The sequence below is a fragment of the Pteropus alecto genome, unplaced genomic scaffold, assembly GCF_000325575.1.
Source record: "Pteropus alecto unplaced genomic scaffold, ASM32557v1 scaffold155, whole genome shotgun sequence".
Taxonomy (NCBI): domain Eukaryota; kingdom Metazoa; phylum Chordata; class Mammalia; order Chiroptera; family Pteropodidae; genus Pteropus; species Pteropus alecto.
Genome location: NW_006438113.1, coordinates 15399049 through 15412316, shown reverse-complemented (window position 1 = coordinate 15412316; position 13268 = coordinate 15399049). Strand labels below are relative to the sequence as shown.

At 36.9% G+C, this 13268-nt stretch overlaps 1 protein-coding gene and 1 pseudogene across 2 annotated transcripts in view; one reads left to right on the top strand and one right to left on the bottom strand.

Moving 5' to 3' along the window:
- The first annotated feature begins 7314 nt into the window (after nucleotides 1-7314).
- Nucleotides 7315-7433, top strand: LOC112482772 (annotated as a pseudogene).
- A 437-nt stretch (nucleotides 7434-7870) lies between these two features.
- DNAJC12 (DnaJ heat shock protein family (Hsp40) member C12) overlaps nucleotides 7871-13268 on the bottom strand; it is a 31357-nt gene continuing 25959 nt past the window's right edge. Inside the window, exon 5 of one of the 2 annotated variants that reach the window (XM_015592192.2) lies at nucleotides 7871-8555. In XM_015592192.2, the coding sequence (XP_015447678.1) occupies nucleotides 8487-8555 (69 nt within the window). In that variant the 3' untranslated portion in view covers nucleotides 7871-8486. The remainder of the gene's footprint in view (nucleotides 8556-13268) is intronic. The other variant, XM_006915588.3, reaches the window with a different exon arrangement.

The following is a 13268-nucleotide window of genomic DNA, read 5'->3' as shown; positions in this document are numbered from 1 at the left end:
CTTTGTCAGTTATATAGATCTCTAATCACTATGCAGTGCAACTGAAATTAATATATTATTGTATGCCAACTATAATTGAAAAAACTCATTGAATTATACAATGTAAATACAAGCAACTAATTGTCTATTTCAATAAAGCCAGAAAAAAAAGGTAGAAATAAAAAAAAAAAAATAGAGAATCATATTTTAAAAATCCAGATTTCCAGCTTATTAAACAAAAAGAGAACTATCTAGCCTAGTCTGGGCCTAGCCTCTTCTATGATAACTATCAGCTGGATCTGAACATACTTTTCCCAGTCACCACAATCCCCAGCACTCCCTATTGTCAATCAGCACAGATGTTGAATGTTGCTGGTCACTTACCATTGTGCTCGTGTTCTTGGTTCTCTTATAATTGGCTTACTTCATTCATTTTCTTTACCTGCCTGGCTCTTAAACATTAGCATTTGTCACACTTGTGCCAGGCCATCGCTCCACCTAGATGATCTGTGATTACGAAAATTAAAAATTAAAAAAATTAAAAAGATAGTAATGATTATTCTAGAGCTGCACTCTCCAACGGAACTTTCTAAGACAATGGAAATGTTCTATAATCTACATTGTCCACTATAGTTACCACATATGGCTTTTGAGCACTTGAAATATGGCTAGTAACTGAGGAACTGCATTTCTAATGTTATTTCAAATTAATTTTAATTTTAATAGGCACATATGGCTAGCGGCTAATGTATTAAAGATGCAGTTCTAGGGCAGTGTTTCCCAAGATTTAATAGGCAAAGAAATACCTGGGGATCTTGTTAAAACGCAGATTACAATTTAGCAGATGCAGAGTAGGGCACATGATTCTGTATATCTAATAGATTCTCAGGTGATGCTACTGATTCCCAGCTTTGGACCATACTTTGGGGAGCAAGATTCTAGAATGATGCTGCTCAAACTTTAGCATAAATAAGAAGCCCCTGGAGATTCCAGAGAGATTCCAAACAGATTCCTGGGCCTTACCCCTCACAGATTCTGATTCAGTAGGTCTGGGGTGAGGTCCAATAATCTGCATTAGTAATAAGCTCCTGGATGATGCTGAAGCGCTGTTCTAGAGAATGGGAAGGTGTGTGTGTGATCAGGTTTTAGTCACTCTGATTTTCTTTCCCAATTGCTATTGTTGTTAATATTTGTGTCAAAGTAGTTACTATTCCATTTTCCTGACGAGGAAACTGAGGCACTAGGAGGTTAATGAATTTGCATAAGGCTACACCGGTGAGGTGGCAAGTGCTATCTCCAGAGCTACCCTCTTAACCCCTCACATTACACTATGAACGACATCACCATGGATGTCTGCCACTGTAGTATCCTTGCCTTAATGAATACACTCCATGATTTCTTGAATTTAGACCAAAAGAGAATAATCAAAACCAGAACAGTCTGGTTTTGATTCACAATCTTCCTGGTTTTGTTTCATTTCCTGGTAAAACAAGGTTTACATTTCCTCATTTTACAAGGGAGGAAATGGGCTCAGAGAAGTGAAAGTAAAAGAACTTGCCTAAGGTCACACCGCTAATTACGTCTCTTTAAGTATTTTCTGGTGAACAACCTTCGCATTGGCTTATATTTCTAAACTTTTCAGTGCCATATTTTTACTGTCTAAGTATCGATGGAATTTCTAAAACTGAGCATTTTTAGCTGTTACTGGTGGAGACCCATCACCCTCCCCTCTATACAAACACACCCCATAACCTTTTGTCCTTCATCTTGCCTAGGTGTTCCTTTTTCCACAGCTGGGGTAGGAAAGGCCTGGAAGTGAAACCAAGGTGAGAGAGGATAAGGATGGTCAGAAAGAGCTTAGTCGGCCGGCAGTGAGGATCTGCAACCCCTTGTTTAGGGGGAGAGTCCCAGCAGGTGGGAAACTGTTCAAAACACGCCTGGTGAGGAAGGAAGAGGCCGGCGGCAGAGGCCTTTCTTCCAGCCAGCAGGTGCTCAAGGCCCGGCAGTGGCCACAAGGGGCGCTCCAAGCGGCCTAGTGGGCTGGAGACGACCAGAGAGAGCTCAGTGCAGCAAGAGCGGTGGCTGCAGCTCGTGGACTTGTTCGGAAGCCCTAATGGAGTGCCCCTGGAGTCATAGGATCCCCGGAAATAACTAGTGGCACGGAAGGAATGATGACATCAAGACGTCAACCATTTTCCCTATAATTCATATTAGTTTAAGCCACTGTGGTCTTCAACCTTAGAAGCACATTAGAATTACCCCGGAGTTGTCAAATGGGACACCCAGACCCATTAAATCAGAACCTCTGGGGTAGGACCCAGGCATCAGGGTTTTCATGTTCCCCAAGAGATTGCAAGGTTGAGAATCAATGATTTAAGAAAAAGTAAAATAATGTTTCATTCCATTGCTGTTTTCAGAATATAACAAAAGTTACAAATTACTCAAGCTAATAAGTTAGTTGTGAGGCACAAACAAGATATGTGAAAAAAAATGCTTTGGAAACTTAAAGGTGAAGTAATAATTATAATAATAATAATATTTATTATTATTATTATTATTATTATTATTATTACTATTATTATTATTAGACCTTGCTTTAGATCCTTTCCTAATGGCCTAACAAGCTGGAAAGTATTTAATATAGTTTATTTATATTTAATATAGTAAATATAAGTATATTTAATATACTTTACTCTGAAGACAAATCACTGTTATCTTCAGAGGTGGGATGCTATCAAGAATGGCATGGAATTCAGCTGAATGTAAAAAGATAATTGATGTGTTTGGAGCGGGTGTGATAGATACACCTACTTAATCGTAATCTCTTTCTATCTCTAACCTTTTTCCTTAAAAGAACTGTAAGAAAGCAAGAGTTGTTAGAAAGGATGGTGAAGGACACACAGCCTTCCCTGTCTCTGCCTTCCCTGTCTCACAAACCCTTCCCTTCTGTTGCTGGGCTACACACCCCTCATCAGTTCTCACACTGTCCTGGCCCCACTGGGGGCCCTAAACAGGCTAACTCTGGGCCTGCGCCTGGGTCTGGGCCTGGGTCTGGGCCTGGGGGAAGGCCCTGTGTTCTGTGAAGGGGAGATTCTTACCTGCAGCCACAGGTAGAAAGTAACTGGATCAGAGTGCTCAAGTAATTGTCCCTATGTCCCACAGTAGGTCAGAGAAACAAGAGAAAGATCTAGTGCTCCATGATCCTCACCTAGATTCCACTACGAAAATATTCACTCTTGGCAGCTAATTAATCCAAGAAATTATCAAAGCAGAAATACTGGAAGAAATGAAACAGCCTGGCTGGGAGGAGAAAGAACAAGAACGTGCTGCCTGATGCAAAATATTCTCCCACAATGAGGGTGACACAGAAACTCAAGAAGTAATAATACTGGAAGACACAGTCATGCTGATGCATATCTCAAAACCTGAAATTGAAGGGAATTGAAGCCTTTCATTGTGAGACATTTCATCATTTTCTTAGTAATTGCATCAGTTTTATAATTTCTTCCATCACTGACTCCCTCATAGTCCTGGCATCTCTTCGTCTGTGATATGGAGGTGGCGGGTAATGGTGTTTGCCTCCAGGAAATTAAAAACCTCTTTCAATAACTGCATTAGTCATCGACACTTGCTGCTGTGATTAATCTTGTAACCACCATCAGATCTGGGCACAGAAAGGATATGAAAATTCATAAGCAGGAAAACAACCTTATCTTCCCCTTATCCAGCTCTCTGTTTACAAGAATTATCTACAAAGTCTTTTTTTGCATTTCTAATTTGTTCATCAAGGGGCATGTTTTTGACAGGCTGGTATATATCCACTGGGGATTAGAAACTATTTAGGATCCTAAGAGATTGTGAATTCTACCTAGGTTTTCCAGAGTTGCTCTGTTGAGTTGCCCTTTAACTTAAAAGAGCAAAACTGTTTCAGAATCGTATTTCAACATTTCAGGACACCCAGAAGGCAAGAAGCCATAACACTAAAAACAAAAAAGCAAAAAAACAAAACAAAACAAAACAAAACATGCTGTTCTCTTCCCGGTCTCTGTGGAAGATACCAGAAGAAAAGTGTGCTCTGGTTTTACCATTGCTTTATATCATGGGCACTCCCTGGCGTCAGGGGCTAGGAGAAGTGCTAGGTAAATTGTTTCATAAGAATAATGTTTCAAACTGAGCCAGCCACTCAACAAAATCTAGCCTAGAGGGAAAAAAAACCTAAAAGCAAGAATCCCAATAAACATGCATTACTTTCTGGGTTTTCTAATCCGGTGGCCCTAAGATCTCTGAAACTTGCCAAATTGCATTTGTTATTTGCTTAAAAAGACAATGATCAAATTCTAAATGTACATATACACTCTCTGATCTATTTCCAGTACTATATATTTACCCTACAAGAATACTTCACATAAAAGAAATACTATGGCATAAAGCTATTCATTATAGTGTTATTTGTGATTTCAAAAAAAAAAATGTAAAAACTGTAAAACTTAAAAGCATCAATAGAGGACAAGTTAAATAAATTATGGTTCTTCCACACAGTAGAATGCCATGAAGCAGATAAAAAGAATAAAGTAGCATTTATGCCCTTTTGGTTCCCTAGGCAGCACCATGGCAGTTGGCAAGAACAACTGCTTACAAAACGTGGCAAAAAGAGAGCCAAGAAGAAAGTGGCTAACTGATTTTCTAAGATTGGTATAATATGAAAGCACTAGCTATGTTCAGTGCAAGAAATATTGGGAAAACATAGTCATGAGAACTCCAGGAACCAAGTGACATCTGATGGTCTCAAGGTTCGTGTTTTTGAAGTGAGCCTAGCTGATCTGCAGAATGATGACGTTTCATTTAGAAAATTCAAGCTTAGTTACTGAGGGTGTTCAGGGCAAAAACTGCCTGACTAGTTTTCATGGCATGGATCTTACTGGTGATAAAATGTACTCTACAGTCAAAAAATGGCAGACCATGATCGAAGCTCATGTTGATGACAAGACTACCAATGACTATTTGCTTTGTCTATTCTGGGTTGTTTTTACAAAACACACACACACAGACACACACACAAACGCAACAAACAGATTCTTATGCTCAGCATCAACAAGTCTGCCACATCTGGAAAAAGATAATGAAAATCATGACCCAAGAAGTGCAGACAAGTGACTTGAGAAAAGTGGTCAATAAATTGATTCCAGATAGCATTGGAAAAGATGTAGAATAGCCTTGCTAATCTATTTATCTGCTCTATGATGTCTTTGTTAGAAAAGTCAAAATGTGAAGAAGCCTAAATTTGAATTGGAAAAACTCAAGGAGGTTCATATGAAAGTAGCGGTTCTGGAAAAGCTACTGGGGATGAGACAGGCGCTAAAGCTGAACAGACTGATGGAGATGAGCCCCCAGTCCAAGAAGCTGTTTAAACTGCAGACTTTTTATAGTGACAAATAAAACCTACTCAGGATTTTTTTTTTAAGTGGCATTTATGTACTAAAATGGAAAAATCTTCAAGATTAGCTGAATAAATGGAAGGTATGCAGCAGAGTAAATAGTATGCTACCATTTGCGTAAAGAAAAGAAGAGGAACACACATATGTGTGTAATGCACAGGATACTAATGAAAAGATATGCAAAAAACAGTGCCTCTGAGATGGAGTACTGGGGAAAAGAGATTGAGGAGGAAAGGAGGCCACAATTCTGTTCACTGATTATCACAAGACAACATATAATTAGATATAAGAATAGTAACTAGTACACATAGTGCTTACTGAGTGCCAGGCATGTTCTAAGCACGTTAAATACTTACACTAATTCAACATGCCCCTTTTAAATCATGAAATTCAGATACTGGTCTTATTTCACTAAGTTATCAACTACTTGAAGCATAAACATGACTTAAGCCTTTTTATATCCTACTACACAAGTGCTAGTACAATATTTAGCACATGAGAATGTTCTCAAGTAATATGAGCCTCATTCATTCATTCATTCACTCAGTATCAAATATGAGAGAAACTAATCATCTTTAACATTTAGAACTGACTTAATAGCTTTAGGTAAAATTGTCTTTTCATAATCAGTTTGTTCTGCCATGAAGTTGAGCCAAAATCCAAAAATAAATGGCTTTGAAAATATGTTTTACACATACCAATTGCGATTGTGCTGGACACACTGGGGATTTCAAATTATTGAAGAAAAGTTTTCCAATATTCCCTTTATTATTTATTTATTTATTTATTTTTTAGGCAAAGCAACTCTTGTGTGATCTCACAGATTGCTAGGACTTTGTCAGTTTACAATCCCTTTTTTTTTTTTTTTTTTTTCCATTTTTTACACCTACAGCACCTGGTCTTCCTAGGTGGTCTCCCATCCAAGTACTAAGGAGGCTCGACCTTGCTTAGCTTCTGAGATCAGACAGGATCGGGCTTGTTTGGGGTGGCATGGCCATAGACTCCCTTTATTTTTCATTCAAAGAGAATAACTGATATCAAAGCACAGTCCCCTCCCTTTTAAACTTTGAGTTCAGGAGGGGATTTAAGTGTTTAAGTACAAAGGTCTCCTGCTAAGTTATATACGAGACCAAGTATATAAAGTGCTTAGGACAAGCCTGACCCATCATTAACTCCCATTGGAGAAAAGTCGGCCCTCGAAAGAGAAAAGCAAACAGGAGCTGGCCTTCAGTCTTGTCAATAATTGGGAAATCCGCCTGTAACAAAAGTAGAGTGGACCATGGGAGTGGGAGTGTTTTTTCCCTTTGCAAGTCATTAAGGGTCATCAGTGTTGTAAATCAGACAATCCAGTGGGGGGCAAGGGAGAGAGAAAAAGTTAAAACTCCAATGCTTATATTTACAAATTCACTTATACAATCTAGTATTTATTTGTGTGCCTACCTGAGCCAGACAGGCATTATGACAGGCAATTGTAGTCCAAAACCTCATTTTATTAATTTAACATGCTTTATTTTTTCATTTATTTTCTATTTTTGAAGTAAAATATGCAGATATGGTAACAAACCCAAATCACAGTTTACTGAAGTAATAAAATAGTGATAGAAATAATTCTTTAAACATCTGGCCCTAACTTTTGGATTCGACAAAAAAGTAAAAATTCAAATAAAATTAAGAGAACGAACACGGGATAGTATTTGTTTTTTAAAAAAAGTTTTCACTTACATTATGAACTTAATTGTGTTCCAAAAAAAATTCATATATTAAAGTCACAACTCCCAGTATCTCAAACTGTAAACTTTTTTGGAGATAAGGTCTTTAAAGATGTGATTAAGTTAAAAGGAGGCTGTTAGGGTGGGGCTCTAATCCAATACGACAGATGACCTTATAAGAATAGATAGAGGTCTACAGCCATGCTACCCTGCACAAGCCCAATCCCGTCTGATTCCGGAAGCTAAGCAGGGTAAAGCCTAGTTAGTACTTGCATAGGAGACCACCTAGGAAGACCAGGTGCTGTAGGCATAAAAATTTTAAAAATTAAAGGATTGTAAGATGACAAAGTCCTTGCAATCTGTGAGGTCAACCAAGGGTTCTTGCCTAAAAAAAAATAAAAAATAAAGAATAGATAGAGACACCGGGAATGTGGGACGTGCGGCACAGAGAAAGGCCATGTGAAGATACAGTGAAAAAGCAGCCATATGAAAACAAAGGAGAGAAGCCTCAAAAGAAACCAAACCTGCAGACACCTTGATCTTAGATTTATAGCCTTCGAACTGTAAGAAAATAAATATCTGATCTCTTGCTATATATCAGAAGAAATTTGGTAAAAACATATTTCCTCAAATAAATAATCCTTTAAATTTATAATTATTAAAATTAAAGTAGAAATACCTATTCAAATTATTTTCAAAACATAGTTGAATTATAAATTCATTATGAACTTTGGGGAAATTATTTCATTCTGTGGGGTTTAGACAAGTAACTTAACATTTCAAGTCCAGAGTCAGAAAACATTTCTTATACATCCAGCACTAATAGAGATCATCATATAGCAACGAAATATTTAAATATAGAGATCGATTTTTTAAATTAAGTTTATTGGGGTAACATTGATTAATACAATTCTATAATTTTCAGGTGTACATTATAATTTGACATCTGTATATTCTATTGTATGTTTACCACCCAAAGCCCAGTTTCCTTCAGCTACCATATATTTGATCCTCTTTATCCACTTCGTCCTTTTCTTACCTCCATATATTTGACCCCCTTACCCTGTCTACCTCCCCCCTCCACCCCAGAGATCAATTTTTTAAATGGATTTCTATAAATAACATAAAGAGGAAAACACACATAGAAACTTGTCTTCTGAAATTTTTCTCATTTGAAAAACATTGAGAGAATGGGTTCAAAGATGGAGAAATCAGTCGGTACTCAGGACTCACTAACATGACACATAAACATGACATTTTTAAGATGTGAACAAAGACTATGTTGGAAGCACAGGAGATAATCTTGTTTGCTTTCTCTCCTACAGAGTGCAGACATTTCATATTTCATAGTTTCTGAATTTCCTCAGGAGTTCTGAAGGAACATTCCCAGACCAGCGAAAACGAAGGTGCCAACAGTTCGCATCTGAAAAACCTTTAAAGGAAAGGAAATTTTAAGATCAGAGGTAGGAACAAAGAAATCAAGCCTGTAATAGTAAAACAGCTTGGTGATAAGATTTCACTGCAATATGTAAAATGTAAGAGTAAGTCTTTGGTATGAACTATTAATATCTTACAGAAACTGATTAACCTAAGCAGACTTTAGAATTCTTATGAAAAGGAACTAGTTTATATGGATGAGAAGCACCTCACATGCTTAAACTTAATATTAAAAAGATATTTATAGATGCCTCCAGTAGTGGGAATTTTAGCTGCAAAGAAATTGGAAACAACTTTCAAACAGCTGCCAAAAATAAAAGGTCAATGGTAAAGGATCCCTGGAAATACAAATAATTTATTCCATGATAGTAAGTTTTTTTATTATAATAAATAATTTTGTTGAAAATTAAAGGTCATTTTCCTTTTCTACTAGAGGAAGTGTAAATTGACAAAACTTCTGGCAGGCAACTTGGCAATATTTATCAAACTCATTAAAATGTATAAACCTTTAACCCAATAATTCTACTTCTAGAAACTTATCTTAAGCAAATAATCATGGATGTGCTCAAGGGTTTTAACCATAAGGATGTTTATTACGATACCATTTATAAATGTTTTTAAATATCAAGAAACATTCTAAATCTTCAGTAGCGGAAAGTTGGTTGAAAGATTTTAATATAGTGGTTAATAATTTTTTAATATTTACAGTCACAGAAAAATGCTCACAACATATTGCTAAGTGACATGTAGTTAGAAACAGTGTAGACAGTTTGATCTCATTCTTAAGTTCCTTATTTACATGAGTATTTACATAAAAGTTTTTAAAAGTCTACAAGAAATTACTCTACATGTTAAGAGTAGTTATCCCTGGATACTTGGAATAGATGTGACTTTTACTTTTTTATCCTCTTTTTGTTTATCTGTATTTTATTTTTCTGCAATGAACAAGTATGCCTTGTGTCATTTTTTATCATATTGATAATGACAAAGCAACTTACAGGATAATATATAAAATATGCTTCCAATGATATTTTTAAATAGTACCTAAATATCTAGTCAGGAAAAATATACACAGAATAGTTGACAATGGTTATCTCAGGAAAACAGGATCTGTTCGCACTTTTTTTAGAATTATCAGAGAAAACGAATCTAAAGAATTTCCATTGGGAAAAGAGCAAAAAAGAAAATTCTTTCTGACAACCTGTCATTGAAACACACACACAAAATATGTACAGTATGATCCTTTTAGTTTTAGGTATACTAACATATATGAAAATAGACCAAAAGATCAATAATAGATACGTTCTCTAAGTGCTAAAATAACAAGTTGCAATTCAATCCTTTTGCTTGATCATATTTTCTCACATCTCTATACATACAGGCGTTATTTTGTAGTTTGAAAAAGGTGTGTTCTAGTTTAAGTTCCCCTAGAAATAGGCCCCTAAACCAGACAAGAATTTGAATGCAAGAGGCTAACAGAAGCAATAGGGAAGGTAGATGCCCAAAGGACATGACTCCACATTGACAGCATCTGCTATGTTTGATTTTTTGTTGTTGTTTTTACTCCAGTGTGTTATACAAAACTATCTAATTCTAAATTTGTATTTATCAGAAGCCACATTTATTGCATATCTAAACAGAAAGAAGTAAAAGTGAGATTGTCTTGCACACTGGTTTTCAGGCGCTGTGCTCCATATTTTATTGGTAATTAAGAGTCAGAAGGATGGGGACTATTTGATGGCTACTGATCACAGAAGAGGCATCAAAAGGCAAACTCCAAACTAAATATTGAGCACTGGTTGAGAAAATTTGCTGAAAAATTATTTAAGAAGCCCTCGAGGGCTTGGTAAAGCTGACATGAATAATATTTCTTAAATGCTGATGTTATAAAAATTTACAGTCAAAATAAATTATAAATAATCATGCAGCCGCACTTTGGTATTTTAAACTCCAATTTTAAGGCCCTACTCAGAACAGCCAATAGTCTCTTAAATAACATTAAGAAAATACCGGTAAATGAGCCTTTGGCAAAATTTTATCATTCTTATTCTCCAACAACAGCTTCTCAGAACAATGAGTCTCCCTCCTCTCACCCGCTCCACTTCACTCCCCCACCACAGTAAGGGCATCAAGCTGGCATCACAACTTATCCTGAATAGATTATGATAGATCTGTGGAATATTTATCAGCTTTTAAAAACAATGAGTTAATTCTAAATGTAAGGGTCCAGGGAGAAGTCCTATAATTAAATCTAAAAAAAAAAAGTATCTGATTTAAATATTTTACGTATATTATTTACTCAAAAAAAAAAAAAATTTTGTGGCCGCCAGCCCCTGACAGACACACGGACCACCAGAAACCAGTGAGTTATAGGAAGCACGCTCTTTGTTCAGCCAGCTGGGTCTGCCAGGGGTACGCAGACCCCAAATTAAGCAGCCCAGAAATGTAGAGGTACAGGGTTTTTAAGCCCTAAATCCCATTCCTCATTCTGTCTTAACACAAAAGTCTATTTTTCTTCTATTTACTGTCAACCCACAGGTAGGTTGTGCAAGTGGGGGTACAGAAGCAGAAAGCTTATTGTTAGAAGGTTATGTTCCCATGGGTGACAGCCTATGTTCCCACGGGCGATAGCCAAGCAGTAATTTTTCACCCGGCACAAAAACACCTTGCGAAGTACACACTACTATTTTAACCATTATATATAGATAAGAAAAACATAGAGGTTAACCCCTGTCAACATAAGAACATTCATACCTGTAGAGAATTTTTATAAAAATTTGAGTTAAACAGAAAATACGCCTGAAAGCAAGATCTCAACAGAATGAGAAAGATGCTTCTGAGAATAACAGTCTGCAGTTTCTTTTAAGTATTTGAGATTAAGGAGAGAAATAAGAAAGATTACATGGAGGTGGGAGAAAGCAAGGTGGAGATAGGATTACAGGTTAAGTGCTCTTTTGAGGGAGGTCATGATTTAGGAGGAGTCTGAAAGAGGCATCTCAAAGGTGTGTTAACCTAGATGCACAGAAACCATGGACAGGGCTTGCTTAAGACAAAGATAAGCCTTTTACTAAAGAAGTTATATGCTTGGGGTGAGACTACCCACCATGACCTGTCCAGTTAGGAATTTATGATCAGATCACTGTGAGGTTAGTAGAACCCCTTTTTTCGTCCGTGGTCACCTGCCCAAGGTCGCACAACTCATCAGCGGAAAAGCTGGGATCTGGTTCCAGAGTCTGTGCTCTTAGCCACTGTGTAACACAGAGGAATGTGCTCAGTATATTGCCGTTCTTTATTTTAAAGCTTTCATAAGTCAACATATACTATACTTACATACGCTTGTATTAGAATGAAGAAGAGTGTGGAAGGAGACACATCTGGGCATCTGCATTGGTTACGACAGGAAATAGAAGCAAAGAAAGCGGGGAGACTGGGGTAGACCCTAAGTTATTGTTTATATATGATTCTTTGAATTTTCTAATGACAAGCTCATTATTTTGGGGTTTTTTAAATACCTAAATAACTGTTTTAAAAGAGAAAATTTCAGAGAATCGTGTGAGAGGGATTCAAGCGGAGCCTCAGCATAATGCCTGAGTCTCAACTCCTCCAGTCTGGTAAACTCAGATTAAGTGTGAATCCAAAACAAAGTCATGGGGGATGGGGCAGGCAGGGGTTATGGAGGGACAATCTCAACATTCCAAGGCTGAGTGGAAAAATATTTGCATGTTTGCCTGTGTGTGTATGTCAATGGGTGTTTGTGTGTGTTTGCTTAAAACTCTGTTTTGCTGACATTCCCGTTTCTGCTTTCATCAGTTTGCTATAACTATTTCCAGCTATGAGGCTGATGCAATCAGTGTACAGACTACAAAAGGATCTCTTGGGTAACCATGAGACACCTGAATCAAACTCTAAGAATCTATATTCTCCAAAAATAGTGAGAATAGCATTTAAAAGTTCTCCCCAAAGAGATTTGATGTGACTACAGTCTAGAAAGATTATAATTCACCACAAACTATTTAATTATTTCCTTTGATTAAATAAGTGTTCAAAGATGTTCAGGAATCTTCTGCTTAAAGGCTAAAATCTAATGAGATGTTGTATCACAACCTTGAAAATCAAATAAGAATTTGAAGGACAGTTATAGTGTGTGTACATTACACACCTATCTATACAAGACAAACACAGTGGGATCGCTAGATAAATAAACAGAAATAATAATTGTTCACGTTTACCCAGGGCCTGCTATAAGCGAATCATTTTGCTTGGATCTTCTCATGATAAGTCTGTGAGAAGGTACCGTTATGATCTCTATTTTTCACATGAGGAAACTGAGGTCTAGAGAAGTTAAGTAACGTTTACCAGGTAATACAGATGATAAGTCGTAGAGCTAGGATGTGTAGCTTGGGAGCCAGGAGTTTAATGTCCCTAATGCCCTGCTTCAGTGGCTCTATAACTGATTCAGAATATCTACTGAGCTACTTATAGATAAGGTACCTTCCCAAGACAGGGTAGTGCCTGAGAAACAGACTCTGAAGCCAAACTGCTTTAATTCAGACCCCTGCCCTGCAACCTACCAGCTGTATAGCCTTGAGAAAATTACTCGACCTCCCCAGGCTTCAGTTTTCTCATTTGTAAAATAATATTGGTACCAACCTCACAAACTTAGTACTGAGGATTAAATAAAGTAATATACGTAAAATTAACGTTAAAT